Source organism: Protobothrops mucrosquamatus, unplaced genomic scaffold (assembly GCF_001527695.2).
Source record: "Protobothrops mucrosquamatus isolate PMUCROS unplaced genomic scaffold, P.Mucros_1.0 scaffold_226, whole genome shotgun sequence".
Classification (NCBI taxonomy): domain Eukaryota; kingdom Metazoa; phylum Chordata; class Lepidosauria; order Squamata; family Viperidae; genus Protobothrops; species Protobothrops mucrosquamatus.
In genome coordinates this window covers 201,025-221,805 of record NW_015386302.1, presented here as the reverse complement: position 1 = coordinate 221,805, position 20,781 = coordinate 201,025, and the positions used below count along the sequence as shown (strand labels likewise).

Below are 20,781 nucleotides of genomic sequence, written 5' to 3'. Positions count from 1 at the left end.
ATATATATATATATATATATATATATATATATATATATATATATATATATATATATATGTTTTCTGAGGTTTATATATATATAGTTAATAATGTCAGTAAAAATACGATTCCCGGGTATATCCATGTCGCAAAACAAATAAATCTCGACCACTAGGAAAATGAAAACTAGAAAAATTTTAATAAAACCGACATTGTCAGGGTTCTTAAAGCTAGTCAATGGGAGCAACCTATATAAGATAACCCAGCGCCTGCATCCGGCTTCTGGACCGTGTCATTGGTCCCTGCTGATTAAGCTGCGTTCTTGGCTTATCCTTGACATTAGCACCCAGCCCTTTCCTTTTTCTTCTCCGTATACTCTCATTAACTCCCTTGTCATCAAATTCCAAATAAGTCTTATAGGTTTTGCCATTTTCCCCAAGTAATTAATTTGCCGCTTTTCTTTTCTGAGGGAATGGGGCGGAAATTCCCTTTCCCTCTTTCATCATGGGGGAGTACTTTGGGCAGATTTTCAGGAAGAGGTCTTAAAATCATAAAGAGAGGATCAAATGTCACCTAGTTTCATCTATGTTGCTGTAAAATTGCTTGGTAGTGCTTGTTGTCTTCTGTTGTCAGCAGCTTCAGACTGGCTACACGAATGCAGCCAGTCTTTCCCCTACCGGTTTGGAGGGCTTCCTCAGATCAAATGGGAGGGCTTCCACCCTCCCCCCCCGTGATCAATGAGAGTCCCTTCCTTGCTTGCCGCCTCTACGGGGCGACTTTCAACCCTTTCCAGGGTCCCCCAGCAGAGCGAAACCAAACACGAAAGACGGAGCCCCATCTTCCTGCGTCTGCATCGCCACGACGTCAAAATCGGAAGCCTCCTCTCGGCCTCTTGATCTCCTCCCCTAGGCACGGAGATAAAACAGATGGCTCAGGGCATATTCTTTCTTACATTTACACTCCATACCACCCTCCCAGCAGAATAGCACAGCATCTTCCTCCCCCCCCCCAACAAAATGGCAAACCCAAACATAGAAAGAAAAGCCATATAGTAAATGAAGGTCTAACAGAACCATATCTTTCAAAGATCTTGGAGCACCAGGGAACTACCAGAGACCTGGAAAAGAGCTGATATGGTTGCCAACTTCACAAAATGGGGGGGGGGAATCGCATCCAGGAAACTACTGATTATACACTAATCAGCCTGACATCAATATTTGGGATGATCCTGGAAAAGATAATCGAGTAACAGACCTGCAAATAAGCAAAGCAAGCAAAGTTATAACCTGAAGCCAATACAGCTTTGCCAAAATTAGATCATGCCAAACAAATTTTATTCTTTGATAAAGTGACTACATTAGTGGACCAGCAAAATGCTGTGGACATGATAAAGCAGACCGCAAACTACTTCTTAATAAATTAGAAAAATGTGGAATAGACAGCATCATCCCCAGATGGATTGATAACTTGCTGACAAACCACACTCAACATGTAGTCCAGGGGTGTCAAACTGCCGGCCCATGGGCCTGATGCGTCACACCAAAACCGCACCCACCCCATTGCCGACAATGGGGAAAAAGTCACGATACGTTGCGACACATCATGTGATGTTGCGAGTTTGACATCCCTGATGTAGTCCATAATAAAACTACATCTGCACTGGGGTACTCCCAAGTTTTTGTCTTAGGCCCAGTACTCTTCAATACCTTCATAAATGATTTAGATGATGGAATAGAAGGGGAACTCATCAAATCTGCAGACAACACCAAGCTAGCAGGAATAGCCAACACCCCAGAAGATAGGCTCAGGATCCAGAAGGATCTTCAGAGACTTGAACATTGGGCCCTATCTAACAAAACGAAACCAATGATGAAAAAAATAAGATTTTATGTTTAGGCAAGAAAAACCAAATGTACAGGTATAGAATTAGTGGAACCTGGCTCAATAGTAGCAACTGAGAGAGGGGTTTAGGAGTCCTAGTAGATAACCACTTAACTCTGAGCCAGCAGTGTCCTGCAGCCATAAAACCCCAATGCAATCCTAGGTTGCATTAACGGAGACATAATCAAGGACTTCCGGTTTTGCGCCATAGCACGCAGCCACGGGATAGCGAAGTTCCGCGGCCAGTTTGGTCCTGCCAGGGGACCCTAAATGGATCTGAAATTGCCCAGAAGAGGTGACCATGAAGGAGGGACGCTCCGTTGATCACAAAACGATGGTGGTTGTTTCATTCAATCTGGGGGAAGCCCTCTGACCCGACAGGAGAAAGACTAGCGTGGCATCAGCGTCTAGCCCACGGGTCGGCAACCCTTGGCTGCGGAGCCGCATGTGGCTCTTTGAGCTTTCTCTTGTGGCTCCCAGCCTCCTCTGCCATTTGCAGAGAGACAGAGACAGAGAGAGGCACTTGCGCTTCCCTATATAACAATAATAATTTTTTGTCTGAAAAAACTGGAAAATGAACAATTACTGACACCTAGTGGAGAATCAGAGCACAGAACACTAACAATAATGACTCAGAAACTGGCAGGATGCCTAGAAACAAAGAATAATCTGTTCCCTTAAATTTTATATGACCTTGAAGACTACTGGGAACAAAGAGCTGGCCCAGCCATAAGATTAAAAAGTGTCTGAAAGAAAAATACTTGGACTGTTGACTAAATTTAAGAATTGTTTAGAGAAAAAGAAAAACTTTGGCTCTTGACTAATCTTTTAGAGAAGAATCTACAGGAAGGACTTAAGGTGGCTTAACATACTGAATTATAATTTTGACTGATTGATGATTAACCCCTGAACTAAAATATTGATGAAAGACTATTTGAAGGGGGGAGACAACATGGATAGCATACACTTATCAACAAATAACAGGACATCACATTCAATTTTCATCCCTGAAGGATTTAGCCTGGAACATCAAAGACTCTCAGAAGCAATATTTCAAGGCAAGACAAATACTTTCCAAGAGGAAATGTATGCAGCGTTACGACAGATACAAATGACAATAGATTTAAACCACGAGGAAATTCAGAACAACTTTGACGACATAAATAAGCACATCTCTAATCTAAATCTACAATCAAAAACACCCAGAAAATGATGGCGAATGAACAAACAAATCAGATAACAGAACACAAATTAGGAGAACATGATCATATCGACAAAGCTACAAATGAAAAGAATTATAATCCAACACAAACAGGAAAAAATTACAAGACTTGATATAACAGTAAAAATGGAGTGGACTATAGAATTCCCAGGAGAATTATTAAAGTTTGGGAGACAGAAAGTATATATCCTACCTATTCTATCTTCTGTATTCCCAACAATACTTGCAAAAACACAGGGACTGCCGGGTAAGCAGAATATATCAACTTGGAAAGCTATTTGGCAAAAGAAGAAGGCTAGAGACCGATTCAAAAGATTTGACTCGCCCTACCAGATGGAGTATTACATGAGTAAACACTTGTTTGAATATGGTTAAAAGAATAGAGAACTTTGAACATAAAGGGGCCCTATAACAAGAGGGAGTAGAGATTTAAGTAATATAGTATGTTTTACAATATATGAAATGTAAAAATATTGGGATGATGTAACTTTTATAAATATAAGTGAAATATAAGCTGATTAGAAAGGATGTTATACCCAGATGTTATAAGATAGATAAGAAGCACAGTATTTTTATAATACATGGAATATGAAAATATTGAGATGGTGTACCTAAATGGAAAAATTTGGATATTTAGATGATCAACATTGAGAAAATCATGACTGATAAGAATGGATTGAATAACAGGGGAAATTAAGCTTAAACAAAAATTACGAAAATAGGATGCATGGTGAACTAATGAGATGATGGTTATAAGAATAATGTAAGCTGATAAAAATGTTATACATAGATGTTATCATTATCTGTATAAATATGAGAAATGTCTATATTTAATCATTTATATATTGAAAATATTAAAAATTATATTTGTTTAAGGTTGAAGAAGAATACAAATGGGAGAAGGGAAGATCAAAGAAATATATTATTAATTAATATACTAATCATGGAATTATCAAATTTAATCATTATTGACTGTTAATTTATTATTATTATTTTTCCTCCCCTCAAATATATAAACCAAGACAACACACTGTACACCAGGCACTGGAGATTGTTATTGTTTAAAAAAACCAGAGACATGATCAAGATTATGTGAAGTGTTAATACCAATTTATAATGCCTTGGTAAGATCACACTTGGAATATTGCATCCAGTTTTGGTTGCTACAATATAAAAAAGATGCTGAGACTCTGGAAAAAGTGCAGAGAAGAGCAACAAAGATGATTAGGGGGCTGGAGGCTAAAACATGAAGAAAGATTACAGGAATTGGATATGTCTAGGATTAAAAGAAGGACTAGGAGTGACATGATAGCAGTGGTCCAATAATTGAGGGGCTGCCACAAAGAAGTGGGGGGGGTCAACCTATTTTCCAAAGCACCAGAAGGCAGGACATAAAGTAGTGGATGGAAACTAATCAAGGAGAGAACTAAGGAGAAATTTCCTGACAGAACAATTAACCAGTGTTGTAGGTGCTCCGTCACTAGTGTTTTTTAAGAAGAGCCATTTGTCCAGAATCATATAAGATCTCGTGCTTGTGCAGTTGGTTGAAGTAGGAGACCTCCAAGATGCCTTCTAACTCTTATTTTGTTATTCTGCCTATTGAATAATATAATGTTTCACATATTCGTTTCCATAATCAGTTTCAACAACATTTTATTAATGTTAGCAATAACATGTTTATTATAATTTCACAATACAATTACAAATTCTTTTTTTTACAGATTCAAATCCTTAACTTTTTTGTCTAGATTAAATATTTCCTTCAATTTTAAGTATGTAAGCTAGTGACAGACATGTCCTTCTGATTCCAACTCTTCTTTTTACCTGAGACTAGGTTCAACTTGATTAGAAATTTTTATATGATCATAAGTCCACCAGTCTGGTCTGAAAAAAGCTTCCTGATCTTGACCTGGTGGGGGATAATGCCTATGAACTGAAGGATAAGAAGTTCTGTGTATTGTCTTATATATGATGTGAATTTATATTATGTTATATTATGTAATGTTATATTACATTATATTACATTAATAGCTAATTTTGATTTACTTTACTGCTCCAAGAAAGAATAGCATATCATTCTGAGCATGATTTGCAATACAGGCTATACATATTGGGTCTCCATGCCCTTCAAATAATCATTTTCAAATAGAATCTGAAGTGCTGCAGGGCCCAATTTTTAAAATTATTCTTTATAGCACAAAGACCAGTATTGCTATGGAACTGAAAATTAATTTCAAATGTTACAACAGACTCATGATCTTATAAAATTTGGACTGAGAAAGGTATTACAAATTAACACAGAAACAATCCTTGTGAGCTATGGCATAGTTGTGTTAAATGTATGAGGTGGCCCAAAAAAAAATCATTTATAGGAAATCCTCGATTTATGACCGGTTGCTTAATGACCATTCAAACGTACGACTGGATCCATAGTTCTGATAATTAGCCTCCTTCCCTGTGGTCATGTGATTGTGTTTCATGATGGTTTTGCTGAAAATTGGCACCTCATGTTTTTGGCAAAACTGCCCTACCCCAAAATGGATTCGCTTAACAACCATGGCGTTTGCTTAACAACCACTGTCAAAAAATGGTGTAAAATCAGGTCAGTCACATAGCCAACCAGCTTTAGGACTGTTACAATTTATAATCATAATGGGCAGGCTCCAATTATTATTTGAGGACTACCTGTACTGCTATATTCTCATATATTCCCTGTCCAGCAATTAAGTTCAAAGAATGAAACCATGTAGTAAGAGCAAGCTAATTTTTAAATCTTTATTCAAATCCAATGTTTCCTTTTTTTTTACTGGGTTTAATTATAAATGTATCTTACTATTTTATTAAAAAAGACAGCCACACAAAATACAAGAAATACAGGAAAAGGAGGGCATAATAATGTTGAATCTCTTTTAAAGTGTGGTTCCCTGGATTGGATATTGTAATCCAAGTGTAGCATAACCAGTTATTATCATCTATGATATGAATGCAATGCTTCTGAAAATGCAGCCAAGATTTCACTGATCATTTTAGCTGCTGTATTGCAATGAATTGCTCATGTTCAACAGTGGCCTAATAGTATCCCTAGATCCTGATCATCTACTAGTACAAACCTTTTCAACCTTTTCACCCATTGTACCACTTTTAGGATGTGGCAATATCCGAGAACCACCAGTCCCCTAGCAAGGTGTCAAAAACTTGATGACCAAAAAAAGAAAAAAAAGAAAAAAGTGATAAAGTACAGGTAGTTCTCAACTTACAACAGTTCGCTTAGTGACTGTTCGAAGTTACAATGGCAATGAAAAAAGTGCCCCCCAAGCCACAGCCAAGCAAGACACCTGCCTGCCCACCCGGCGGCGCTCTTCCTCCTGTCCGAGGTTTTCATTGTTGTGAGCATTTCTGTTGAGGATTAGCAGTGGGGGTGGGGTGGGGGTTGTTTGGTTTTTATTCCCCCTGTCTGCTGGGTGGTTGCAGCAGGTTTTGGTCACTTTACATGACCCCGGGACACTGTGACCGTCATAAATATGAATCAGTTGCCAAGCATCTGAATGTAAATCACAAGACCCTGGAGATGCTGCAACATTCCAGCTGATCGGTGCTTCTTCTGGGCTCAGCAGAAGCGCCAGGATCAGTGCTGCTTTCCAGCTGATTGGTGCTTCTTCAGGGCTCAGCAGAAGCACCAGGATCAGCGCCGAGCTCCAGCTGGAACCTGGCGCTGATCCTGGCGCTTCCACTGAGCGCTGACAGCCTCGAAGAAGCGCCGATCAGCTGGAAAGCGGCACTGATCCTGGCGCTTCCGCTGAGTCCTGATAGCCCTGCAGCTCCAGCCATCTCTTGCTCAGGCTTGTGCAGTGCTGCCACCGGTTGAGCTCATTCCCCTCCCTCGCTACCACTTTTCTAGGATGGTCGCGTACCACCTGCCAGGTGCCAATGTACCACAGGTGGTACCTGTACCACTGGTTGAAAAGCCCTGTACTAGTATTCCTAAATTTGTTTTGTTGCCACAGGCCAAATCTTCCCAATCCTATATCTATGTATTAAACTTTTTCTAGCTGAATGAAAGTTCTTACATTTGTCATTTTTCAACATCAGCCTGTTGTATTTGGGCTATTTTGAAGCCTGTCAAGGTAATTTGAATTATGATTACCGTATTTTCCGGCGTATAAGACGACTTTCTAAACCCTGAAAATCTTCTCAAAAGTCGGGGGTCGTCTTATACGCCCAGTCGTCTTATATGCCGGAAAATACGGGTATTCTATTTTATTCCTTTACACATGTGGTTTGCCATATTACTCATCAAGTTTTCTCTCCCCCCCCCCCTCTCGCTCAAACTCTATATTTTAACTGGAAAAGTTGGGGGTCGTCTTATACGCCCAGTCGTCTTATACGCCGGAAAATACGGTAATTTCTAAAGTAATTAGCCAATCCCACTGGCTTAGTAGCATCTGAAAATGTAATAAGCTTTCCTTCCATTTTCTCCTCTAAGTGTCTTATTAAAATGTTTAATAGCATTGAGCTGAGAATAGAGTCCTGGAATACCCCATTTTATTTTTTCTCCCAGAATAATTTAAATCCATTTATGAACATTCTGTGGATGTATCTGTCAACCAACAAATCCATTTGACTGTACAAGTAGTCCTCAACGTACGACCACAATTGAGTTCAAAATTTCTGTTAAGTGAGTTTTGCCCCATTTTACAACCTTCCTTGCCACAATTGTTGTGAATCACTGCAGTTATTAAATTGGTAACATGGTTGTTGAATGAATCATACTTCCCCATTCATTTTGCTTGTCAGAAGGTCACAAAAGATGATCACATGATCCCAGGACATTGCAACAACATGCCAGTTGCCAAGAGTCCGAATTTTGAGCACGTTACCATGGGGGTCCTGAAAAATGGTCATAAATCAGTGCCATTGTAACTTCCAGTGCCTTTTTTTATTTCAAACAGTCACTAAATGAACCGTTGTAAGTCGAGGTACCATTTAACTGATATTTATCTTCTCCAAATATCACAAGAGATCTTATCAAATACTTTATTGCACGGGTGTCAAACTCATCACGTGTTGTGTCATGATGTATCATGACTTTATTTGCATTACTGGAGTTGGGGTAGGTGCGGCCTCTGTAGAATGCAACCGGCCCATGGGCCGGCAGTTTGACACCCCTGCCTTTTGCATCCATACTATTTCTCTTTCCTTTTGCAATATTGGGAGTCTGCTGTTGTTGGGGGTTGGGGTTTTTTTGGGGTTTTTTGGGGCACCTCACCAACCCTCCCAGAATTTTCAAAGATTATAGTAATTGCAAGATCACTTCTGCCAATTACTTCAGAATATTTTTATTTTATTATCTGGCAATGGGTGAAGGAAGGGACAAAGTCAGGAATGTGTTTATCATGATACCTAGAAATACTTCTGAGCTTTTGGAAGATGAATGTTTGGGTTTTCTGTGGCTTGAGATATTATTAAATTGGGAAATTGAACGTAGAATTGCATCAGTAATTCATCTCTGGGAATTTTTAAGTTTTATGATACCAAGTTTAGAAGACTTAGAATGTTTTTATACATAAGGACTTAAATTTTAAGGTGTTAATATTAGCATTTCTGTTTGTAAAATAGGTTGTCATGCTGGCTATGTATAATCTGTCTCTAGAAGGAATTGGTCGCCAAGGTTATTTCCGATGGAAAGAAGACATTTGTGCTTTTATTGAAAAACACTGGAGTTATCTACTAGGAAACAGGTAATTATTACAAATACATTGTATACAAGTAGTGTGATAATTTAAATACTCAATGTTGATGTGGAAAATAGTTTCAGTAATATTATTTTTAATTCTTGGGAGAGAAAAAGGACACAAGCTTCAGAACTTGCAAAGCATATAAAAAAACTTTGTAAAGCATAATCATAAAGTCATTCTTTTTTTTACAAATATGTTGTGTCAAGTAGTTGAAATGTTAACCAAATACGATTCAAGGAAATCTCTAGTATACCAACAATCCTAGTAAAATAAAATGCTCTGATATTTTCATAGTTATAAATCGCCTGCTTATACTGTAGTTGCTATACTTTCAATTATTGTAGCTTTCTTCAATATATGGTACATGAAATATCGGTGAATTGGCTTTCAATTCAGTGAACTTAGCATAGAATGGATTAATATTCTGCAACAGGAAATTGACATAATGTATTTATGCAAATTGTCACAGGACTACTGTCCAATTTAATCAGTTTGTTCATATTTGACACCTGTGTCCTAATTAGTTAATTAAACTAAGTGAGTTTATACTGCATTGTATTTTAAAAACCACAAAGCACATCCCATTATGGGTGAATGAATTTTTTTAAAACAGCAAAGCAATTTTTGGGTTGGAGAATCTATGTGGAGTATGGTGTTCACTTTTTTGTTTATTTAAAATATTAAATGATGAACTTTTATTATTTGAAAAATTGCAGTACAGGTGCCATTGATCAAAAGTGTTGAATAAAAGTATGTTGAGTTAAAATACGTTTTGATGTCTAGCTATGAATCAGCAATTAGAAATTTTCCAGAATTCCTTCTAGAGAATTAAACAATTTTTAATAAGCCTATAATAATAATTTAGGAGTAGTTGTTAAAATAAAAAAATGCAGGTGGTCGTCACTTAACATCTACCCTACTTAGAGATCATTCAAAGTTATGAAAGCATTGAAAAGGTAACTTTACAACTAGTACTTGTACTTATGATGGTCACAGTGTCCCATGGTCATATGATTGCCATTTGCACTCTTCTCAGCCAACTTCCAACAAGCAAAGTCAGTGGAACAGTAAAATTTTATTTCATGGCCATGTGATGTCTTGCTTAAAGACTGTGATTGATTTGCTTAATAACTGCAAAAGTAGGTTTGTGGCAGTCATGTGATATTTCACTTAACTGGATTAGTGACAGAATTGCACATTTCAATTGTGGCTGTTAAGTGAGAACTACCTCTAGATATTAAAAAGCACATAGAAACAGAAATAAGGATCTGGACATCCATTTTAGCATGTATATGTCATATTTTAATAGATTTAAAATTGGAAAGTTCAGGAAAATCTTTTTACTATCTTTTGGATTCCTGTGTGTTTTTTAAAGAAGAAATCGGTGAATTTATCTAATAATTGACATGTTAAAAATACTATGCTTTACCATAGGAGTTAACTTTACAGGCTAATTTTGATCTGAAGGACTCAATGCCAGATACTTATGAACTGGAGGACAACAAAAATAGCTATTACAGACTGACATTAGTTAATGATTGTAATTGGGATTAGAATTTCTGTTGTTATTCAGTGCAGTCATAAAGTGTGATCTCACATGACTGCATTGCTTAGTGATGGCAAACCCTGCAGTCCCTGCTGCTGTCATTAAGCAGGGAATGCTCACAATTTCTTGCTGGTTGCCAATAAGCCAAATCAATGGGGAAGCTGGCAGGAAATTGCAAGTCCAAGGCAGCCAGCCGCAAGCATGCTAGTGGACGGATAAGAGGCTGCTGCATTGCAATGTATGGCAGGACCAGGGGTAGCTGCTACCAGGTGAGGGAGGATGTGCAGGGGGCTGCCACTAGACGAGGATGTTATGAGCACACATGTACTATGGAGTACAAGATCTCTAGAATCTTGTACCTATTGTAGCCAGATTCCTTAGGAGAAAAAGCCGCAAGGGTGCAAGCAACTCACAAAAGCAACTTGCAAACTTCCTTTCACGCTTCCACATTGACTTTGTTGGAAGCCAGCAGGGGAGGTAGCAAATGGTTGCCAAGCACCCAGATTGCAGTCACGTGACTACAGGGATCCTGGGGCAATTGGAACTTTGAGGACCGGTTGTGAATACCACTTGTTTAGCACCATCATGACTTTGAATAGCCGTTGAATGAGTGGTTATTAAACAAGGATATTGAATAATGCTTGTAGTTTATAAAGCTTTATGTTATTAGATGTTGGTATAAATGTTATATTAAGATGTTATTTAAAAATCATAATGCTAAACTCCTTAATCCTTTCTAATTGTTTAGAAAGAAGACATCTACATGGTGGAGCACTGTTGCTGGTTGCCTTTCTGTGGGAAGCCCTCTGTATTTTCGCTCAGGGGCTCAGGAATTTGGAGAACCAGGATGGTGGAAACTTGTTCACAATAGGCCCCCTATAATGAAGCCTGAAGGAGAGAAACTTTCTGTGTCTTCCCTAAAAGCAAAAGGTAGGGCTCTATAAACTGCATATAAATCAGTGTATTTCAAGATTCAAGCTAAGCTTAGGTTCACAGGCATTTGGGGGAGTGGAAAGGGAATGTGTGCAAGCTTTGAAAATTTAATTGAGAGTAAATTTTATGTATCACAATATAAAGGTACAAAATACAGATAGTCCTCAACTTACAACAGTTCATTCAAAGTTATAATGGCACTGAAAAAAGTGACTTATGACTTTTTCACGCTTATGACCATTGCAGCATTCTTATGGTCATGTGATCAAAATTGAGATGCTTGGCAACTGGTTCATATTTATGACAGTTGCAGTGTCCCAGAATCATGTGATCACCTTTTGCAACTTTATACAAGCAAAGTCAGTGGGGAAGCCAGATTCACTTTACAGCTCTGTTACTAATTCAACAATTGCAATGACTCACTTAACAACTATGGCAAGAAAAAATGTAAAATTGGGCAACTTAACAATTGCCTTGCTTAGCAACAGAAATTTTGATCTCAATAGTGGTTGTAAGTTGAAGACTATCTATACAGAATAATAGGGTTGGAAGGGACCTTGGAGTCTTCTAGTCCAACCCTCCGCTCAGTCAGGAGACCCTATATCATTTGGGAAATGGTTGTCCAATCGCTTTTAAAAACTTCCAGTTATCTACAACTTCTGGAGGTAAGCCATTCCACTAATTAATTGTTCTGGCTGACAGGAAATTTCTCCTTAATAATTAATTAATAGTTGGATATCTGTCAGGTTCCCTTTTTCAGGTGCCCTGCCATTCTGGTAGAGAGGGGAGGAGGCCTCTTTGGGGAAGCATTCTTTGCATACTTTGCATACATAAGAATGCTGTAATGCTATAGCTGCTTGGGAATTAGGAAGGGGCATCATCTTTGGAGATGAGACAGACTTCTTCCCAGCCAGTTCCAGCCTGCTGCCAAGGTCGCTGTGCCTTAAAGATGAACCATTATCTGTCCTATGCTTCGATGTTCTCAAAACAACCTTGTGGCACTGTATTGGCTGTTGGTGAACTGGTCAGCGTAGTTGGATTTCAAAGTGGGAAGAATAGCTTGTTGCTTTGCGTGGGAATGTTAGATTCTGCTTGGCTTTACTGCAACCACTACCTCTCAGTAAAAGTTCTTTTGATTAAACACATGGAGTCAAGAGTCATGCTTTCCTGAGAGAGACAGCTGAGGCAGGTCCTTACATTAAGTGGAATCTGCAATAGTGGTCAACCCGGAGAGGCTTTTACTTCTACTGTTGGGACTGTGCAAGGAATATCAGCACAAGGCAGTGACCAAGAGGAAGTTGAGTGCTGGAGGGGAAGCCTCTGCCAAGGTGAACCCCACAGTGGATGTCTCTGAATGGACGGAGGAGGCTGCCAGCCTGGGAGATTCATCGAAAAGCTGCTCTTCCCAGCCCTGGCTCAAACCAATTAAGGCGGCCGCCCCCAAAACTGAGCTGGGGCGGTGATGCAAGGAAAGGATCTCCCTGTCATTCCCAAGAAATATCGAGACTTTCGAGATGTATTTAGCGAGAGGGGATAGGATGAACTCCCCCCTCACAGACCAACAGATTGTGCTATAGAGTTCTTGCCTGGCACCAAGTTGCCAAAACTGAAACTATATTCAATGACTCCTAGAGAGCTGAAGGAGCTCCGGCTGTTCATTGATAAAAAATTGGCTCGAGGTTTCATCCAGCCAGCACGATCTAGGGTCACGGCCCTAGTCTTATTCCAAGAAAGAAAAGATGAGACCCTTCGTCTATGTATGGACTATAGAGGGTTAAACGCTGTGTGCGTGGAAAAGTATACCCCCTCCCTCTGATGAAAGACATGCTGGCCCACCTCATTAAGGGCAAAATCTTCAATAAGCTGGACTTACGGGTAGCTTATTATCAAGTTAGAATCAGAGAGGGGGATGAGTGGAACATTGCTTTTAACTGCCCACTGTTTTCTTTCCAATTCAGGGTGCTCCCTTTTGGACTGCAAGGGCCCCCAGACGTTTTATGCAATTAATTAATGAGGGTGCTTGTGTTTTTGGTTGACATTTTAATCTATACTGAAATCAAAGCAGAGCAATGTGAAGCTTGTGAGGGCGGTCCTCCAAATGTGACAAGCCACCAAACTCTGTAAATGTGAATTTCACCAGAGTAAAATAGACTACCTAGGCCAGGGCTTTAGCACCTGGCAGGTGGTATGCATGTAGCAGGGGTGGGGAATGAGTTGAAGCGACGGCAGCACTGCACAAGCCAGAGGGAAAGACAGCTGGAGCTGCAGGGCTGTGGGACTCGGCAGAAACCACAGGATCAGTGCGCGGCTACAAGCTGATCGATGCTTCTACAGGGCTGTTGGGGCTCAGCAGAAGCCCCACCGGCCTCCAGCGGTTGCTCTTCCAGAAGTAGCACGTAGCTGGAGGTGCACCAAAGAGAAAAGGAGGACGGGGAGAGAGGAGGTTTTGGTGGGAAAGGGAGAGAAAAAAAAGTCAATTGGGGAGAAAGAGAAGGGGAGAGAAAAAGAGAGACAGAGAAGCACAGCCTTGAGGAGAAGAGTCAGCTGGAGGTGCACCAAAGAAAAAAGGAGGGGAGAGAAAGAGGAGAAGATATAAAAAAAAGTGGTTTTGGCGGGAGAGGGGAAAAAACAACAGGGAAAGAGAAGGGGAGGAAGAAGAAACTGTGGAAGGAGAGCCCAGCAGGCAAGGAGTAGAGAGGAGACAGGATAGAAGAAGCTGTGGAAGGAGAGCACAGCAGGCAGGGAGGAAAAAGAGAGAGAAAGAAGGGCCGACCAGCCGGCTGACCACCAAAGTAATGGTGCATATTAATAAATATGGCTAAATCATCATACAAATGAACTGCTACCGAAGAAATTAAAACCAGTACTTTTTTCCTTTTTTTAATGGTTTGTAACATTTTATTAGATTATAGAATAAAATGCAAAAATACAAAAGCAAATAGTAGGACACAGTGGGGAGGAAAAAGAGGGGGAAAGTGAGGGGGAGAAGGGAAAAAGAACATACTTCCTCTGTTGCAGTAGAAGGAAGCATTAACATTGAACCTCAACTTTTTACTTTTCCATAATAGTATAAACTAGCCATTTCTATAACAACAAATGAATCTAATTAGTAAAACCCAAAATCTCTCCCTTTTTTTAGTCATCAAGTTTTTGACACCTTGCTAAGCACTGGTGGTATTCGAATATTGTCATGTCCTAAAAATGGTATAATCCAGTGGTGGCGAACCTATGGCATGCGTGCCACAGGTGGCACTCAGAGCTCTCTCTGTGGGCACACACGCCATGCCCCAGAAATGGCAACTGTCCCTCTTCAACCAGCCGCCTGCTAACTCGCTGAGATCTCACGTGGCTGGGGTCCCATCCTGGCACGGCTGGTTTCCTTCCCCCCCGTCCCATCCCTCCTGGCCTCACATGTTCTCCTTTTCCTGGGCACAACCCACTGCATCGCCTCCTCATTGCCGTCCAGCTCAGAGGTGGCTTCTCTGAACTGCTGGCGGTGGGCTGTGGAGCCCCAGAGTGCATCGGTCGAGGGGCCGTCAGGCTGTGGCTGCTGACGGATACTGTCAACCCCCATGCGCTCGCTGGCCTCTGTGTGCGGGGGCCGATGGTTTCAGGCAGCAACCGCCCCTGCCTTGCCTTGCCCTGCGACAATGGCACCCCCGCCTTGCCTCGCCTTGCCTTGCCTCACCCCGCAGGACGAGCCTCCTACCCACCGTCCCACCTGCCAGAGATCCCAACCCTGCCTGGCCCCCACAGGCATCCCTCCCATTGAGCAACATCGAGGTGACCACGCCCACCTTGGCCACACCCACCCAGTCTGCCATGACCACCACAGCCACGCCCACCTAGTTGGCCACGCCCACCTGGCATCCGGCGATAAGTGGATTTTGGGTTGCAGTTTGGGCACTCGGTCTCTAAAAGGTTTGCCATCACTGGTATAATCTGTGAAAAGGTTGAAAAGCCCTGACCGTATTTTGCATGAGGGGGGGATCAAAATGGATCTGGAGAAAGAACAGTGCTGGACTGGCACTAGGAAGCAAAGTTTCCTAGGATTTGCTAACTTTTATCGGCAATTCATCCCCTCGTTTGCTCAAATAGCCCTCCCCATTATAAACTTAATTTGTCCATGGAATGCCAAGCCGCTTTTGAGAAACTTAAGCACTTGTTTGCTGCCAAACTGGTCTTAAAACACCCTGACCCAATGAAACCATTTGTTATACAAGCTGACGCTAGTGAGATGTGGCTGTGGCAGTTGTTTTACTGCAGGAAAATGAAAGCTGACAGCTACACCCTGTGCCTACACCTCCAAAAAACTTTCGGAAATGGAACTATGATGGGAAGTGTAGGAGAAAGAGGTTAAGCTGTGAGATGGGCGCTACTTGTACGGAGGCATTTCTTATAGGGGAGTAAAATATCTTTCGAAGTGCAGACTGATCACAAGAATTTAGAGGCACTAAACACAGCTTGCAAGCTCTCTCCTAAGCAAGCACAGTCGGCACAATATTTTAACCGCTTTAACTTCACCCTGCGCTATTTCCCTGGGGGAACGTATTTCCTGGCAGACGCCCTGTCATGGATGCCACAATATAATTGCTCCAAACCCGAAATAATTCAGCCAGTGCTTCTGTTCCATCAATTGGCTTCTCAAGTGACTACCTGGGCTCAAGAAAGAGAAAAATACTGAAAGATGTGAGGTCTGCCTTAAAAGCAGCCCTGAAAGATGACAAGTGGTTCCAAACACACAGCAGTGTTTGTTTGATTTGAGATGGACTAGCCTGGGTGGGGGTGAAACTTTATGCTCCAGAGAGCCAGAAACTCATAGTGTTAAGAACCTACCATGACTCAAAGACAGCACGTCATTTTGAGTTCATCAAAACGCTGCATCTAGTCAAGAGGCAATTTTGGTGGCCATCCCTTAAAAAAGACATTGAAAGCTATGTTGCCAGCTGTCCAGTGTATGCATTGGCAAAATGCAGGCAAGGGAAAACGCCAGGACTCCTTCAAACTGTCGTTGAGCCATCAGCACCTTGGAGAGAGATCTTGATGGACTTTATTGTTGAAGTTCCTGAAAGTGTGGGAAATACTGTAATTTGGATGGTGACTGATTTATTCTCCAAGCAAGTACATTTTATCCCTTGCCAAAAAATCCCTTCTGCCTTGCAAAACTATTCTTGCATCACATTTATCGATTACATGGAGCACCTCAACAGATTATCTCAGATGGGGGGGTGCAGTTCACGTCTAAATTCTGGAGAGCTTTTTTGGACTTGGGGACTGACCAGGGGCTTAGTTCTAGTCACCACCCCCAAACAAATGGGGGTTGCATATGAAGAGTCTCAGTGTTGGAACAGTACCTTAGATGTTTTATAAATTATCAACAGGACAATTGGACTGATGTTTTACCATTTGCAAATGTGGTGTACAATAACTCTGTACACAGCAGCACCAGTTTCAGTCCTTCCCGAGTGGCTACTGGTCAAGACTTTAAGCCTATTCCTCAGCTTCCTACTGATGACCTGGGAGTGCCATCCTTGAAGGAATGGGTCTCTCAACTGCAAAACACCTGGCCCATTGTGTGAAAAGTGCTAGTAGAGGCTCGTAATTCATATAAAGCACAAGCCGATAAAAAAGAGCTGAGCCAAAACCTTTTAAACTGGGAGACCGTGTTTACCTATCCACCTGTTACTTGCAGTCACTTTTAACTAAAGTGACTGCAAAAAATTGGAACCTAAATTTGTGGGGTCTTTTCCCATAAAACGCCTTATTAATCCCATAATGGTGGAATTAAAATTGCCAAAGTCCCTATGACGTGTTCATTCCGTTTTTCATTGTAGTTTTTTGAAACCTGAGGTTTCCTCACCCTTTAGACCAGTTCCTCCTCCTATTCCCCAGCCTGTAATGATAGAGGGGAACACCATTTTGAAGTGAAGAAAATTTTGGATTCTCAACGGCAGAGGGGCAATCTTCAGTATTTAGTAGCTAGGAGGGATTTTCTTTCTGGGCAAAATGAGTGGGTGGATTCTAGACATGTTAGAGTCCCTAGATTAGTGAAACATTTTCATTATCAATTTCCTGATAAACCTAAGTGATTGTTTTAATTTTGTCTTTTGTTCTCCCCTTTTTCAGCAGGTTTAATTCCTCTCTTTTGGGGGGGCAGCATGTCGGGTCCCCTTTTTCAGGTGCCGTGCCATTTTTGTGGAGGGGGAGGAGGCCTCTGAGGAAGCATTCTTTGCATACTTTCGCTTTTGCTGTAACACTGAAGCTGCTTGGGAATTAGGGAGGGGGATCATCTTTGGAGATGAGACAGACGTCTTCCCAGCCAGTTCCAGCCTGCTGCCAAGGTCGCTGTGCCTTAAAGATGAACCATTATCTGTCCAATGCTAAAACAACCTTGTGGCATTGTATTGGCTGCCGGTGAACTGGTCAGGGGATTTGTATTTCAAAGTGGGAAGAACAGCTTGTTGCTTTGCGCAGGAATGTTAGATTCTGCTTGGCTTTACTGCAACCACTATCTCTCAGTAAAAATTCTTTTGATTAAACACATGGAGTCAAGAGTCATGCTTTCCTGAGAGGGACAGCTGGGGCAGGTCCTTACAATATCTCTGATAAACTTCCATCTATTACTTTTGTTTTACCCTCAGGTGCTTTGGTGGTCAACCCCCTATTCTCTGTGACAGCCCCTCGAATATTGAAATACTGCTATCATGTCACTCCAGTCCTTCTTTTCGTTAGACTAGACCGATATAATTCCAGAGATAATGCCACCTCAGGCCCTTTTTCATGGTAGAAGCTATTTTTAAGTTTCCTTATCTGTTCATTCTTACTAGATTCTAGATTCCTGCAAATGTTCTTGTATCTTCTGTCTGCACCAGTGAATTAATTTTATCTTTATTTTCATATAGGAACAATTAAAAATATAGTGCAATCCTAAAATAGATTTAGTGCAGTTGACCATATAAGAAAAAATCCAGGAACGGCCAACCTCATTGATATACCTGTTCTCATTCATTTTGCACCATCACTAAACCATTCTTTTTTTGGTTCTCTTCCACACATTATTAAATATCAGCCTCTCAATCAACAGAATATTGCTCACTTTGATTTAAAGTACGCAAGCATGTACGCCTGTAAACGTGCTCTGATTTTTTTAATGCTTGTAATGTAATCAGCATTGTAATACTGTTATTATGGTTATAGAAACTCACTGCTTGTTTTCCAACAGGTTCAAAACTGTCTATAGATCCAATCATTACAGTCGAGGGGCTTAGAAAGCGAGTGAGCCGCAATCCAGTAGAATCTGCTATGGAGCTGAAGGAAAAACGGTCTCGCACTCAAGAAGCCAAAGAAATCAGGAGGGCTCAGAAAGAAGCAGCTGGCTTCTTGGACAGGAGTACATCCTCTACACCAATCAAATTCACCAGTCGAAACAGGCATTCAGACATTATGCTTGAAAAGGGGGAGGTGATTGACTTTTCCTCCCTCAGTTCTTCCGATCAAACACCTTTGACTAGCCCATCTCCTTCTCCCTCTCTGGATTTTTCTGCTCCTGGAACTCCAGCGTCACATTCAGCTACACCTAGCCTGCTTTCAGAAGCTGATCTTATTCCAGATATAATGCCACCCCAGGCTCTTTTTCATGGTAAAAGCAATTTTTAAGTTTCCTTATCTGTTCATTCTTGCTAGATTCATTTGCACAAACATATTTTGGCTGTAGTTGTACTATTGAGATGTGTAATGTTTGTTAAGAATGTGTAGGACAAAGAATATATAATTTTCATGATTGCAGCACTTGAGAAAATGAAACAGTGTATCTAAACACTTAATATGTAGCATAACAAATATTAATTCATTTTTTCCTTTTTTATTAAGACACAAAAATAAAACGGTTAATATGCAAAAGGAAACATTGAAACATTTTTAAAAGCCCACAATTTGGGCTTATCTAAATAGGTTGATAATCTTAAGAAAAATTTAAAGACGTTAAACATATGATAATTATACTTTGCCCAGAAATACATTCATATAGACAGAAGTGTAATTTTTTATTATTATAATTATTAAATTTATTTGCCGCTGATCTCATTTTGAAGGAAATCTGGGCAGTAATAATATTAACAATAAGTGGTTTGACAGAGCTTCAAAGTTCAGCATATATATTTGATTAGTATTTTTAAAACATTCTATCATAAAAGAAAAGAAAAATGATATGTGATGATAATTTTTATTGGGTGTGCACTATGTACACTTTCTCTAAGTTGAGATATGGAAAATGGAGCCATTTTTAAATGGCTGTTTTGAATGTTCTGAACTCAGAATAATACATAGAAGTGTTCTAATTGTTCTGGACACTATATTTGGACTTTTCTTTTGAGGCTTGGAACTGAATTTGCCAGTACACCAGCAAGGATTAGAAATGACATTTCTGCTATTATCTGGATGGAGTGAATTTAGGAGTGAAGTGCTGGGCAAAACAGCAGGCATTAAAGTGTCACAAGACTCAATAAAGAGCCATTCTGAATCTAGATGTTGCTACTGGAGGACTATCTTCAGTCTTGGTGGAATTTTACTGCTGAGTATATCTGCCTGGCTGTCTTAATTTTGATAGAGCTTTTAAAAAATGTGCTCTAGGTTCTACTTAATTTTAAAACATGTAGTGCATACTAGCAGAAGGGCATGAAGGAAGAATTCACCTTCTTTCTGAGCAACCAGTGGTAAAATCTGAATGAACCTGGCAATGGCCGCCTGGTGGTTTCTTGCCTACCAAGCAAGAATTTTATGGGAAGTGATGTGGTAACACTTCATAGCTCATATCTGGGCTGTTACTTGATGGAGTAAATCTTAAAACAAGACATTTCTCAATGGACTTTTCTGTCCTTCCTCAGATAAGCCCTTTACTTTACAATCCTAAATATTTTCAGTCTCCAAATCAATGTCTGGATTAAGCTCGAGGTGAAGCTGGTACCATTTCATTTATGTACTTGTTCATATTGCCTGAGTGGTATACATTATATGAAGACACTTGTGACTCTGTGTAATTCTTCAGTCTCTGCAACACCACAGAATGATTCTTATGCTGTATGGAGAATTACTTGACTGACCAAGTATTTTGCCAGTCGTGTCAATTATCATTGGAGTGACTTGCCCCGTGCACCGTACTAGAATAGCATACACCAAGGTTACTAATATTAATAATGTTTGTTGAATCATCTCTGGTATTAAACTATCTGAACTGAAATGAGATTTAGACACCATCATCTCACCCATCCAAGGGGACAGAGCATAATTAACTACTGTAATGCTCTCTACATGGGGCTCCCTCTGAGGAGCACCCGGAGACTCCAACTGGTCCAGAATGCGGCCGCGCGGGCGGTGTTGGGAGGGACTCGTCGCTCCCATGTAACACCGCTGCTGCGCGAGCTGCACTGGTTACCAGTGGTCTTCCGGGTGCGCTTTAAGGTGTTAGTTACCACCTTTAAAGCGATCC

The 20,781-nt window shown here is 40.6% G+C and overlaps 1 protein-coding gene across 1 annotated transcript in view; it reads left to right on the top strand.

Annotated features, from left to right (window-relative positions):
• The window catches only part of KAT14 (lysine acetyltransferase 14), a 110,472-nt gene that overhangs the window by 22,879 nt on the left and 66,812 nt on the right, over positions 1-20,781 (top strand). The window contains exons 3-5 of the mRNA XM_015828833.1: positions 8,700-8,821; positions 11,113-11,294; positions 18,520-18,936. Coding sequence (XP_015684319.1) covers positions 8,700-8,821; positions 11,113-11,294; positions 18,520-18,936 — 721 coding nt within the window. The remainder of the gene's footprint in view (positions 1-8,699; positions 8,822-11,112; positions 11,295-18,519; positions 18,937-20,781) is intronic.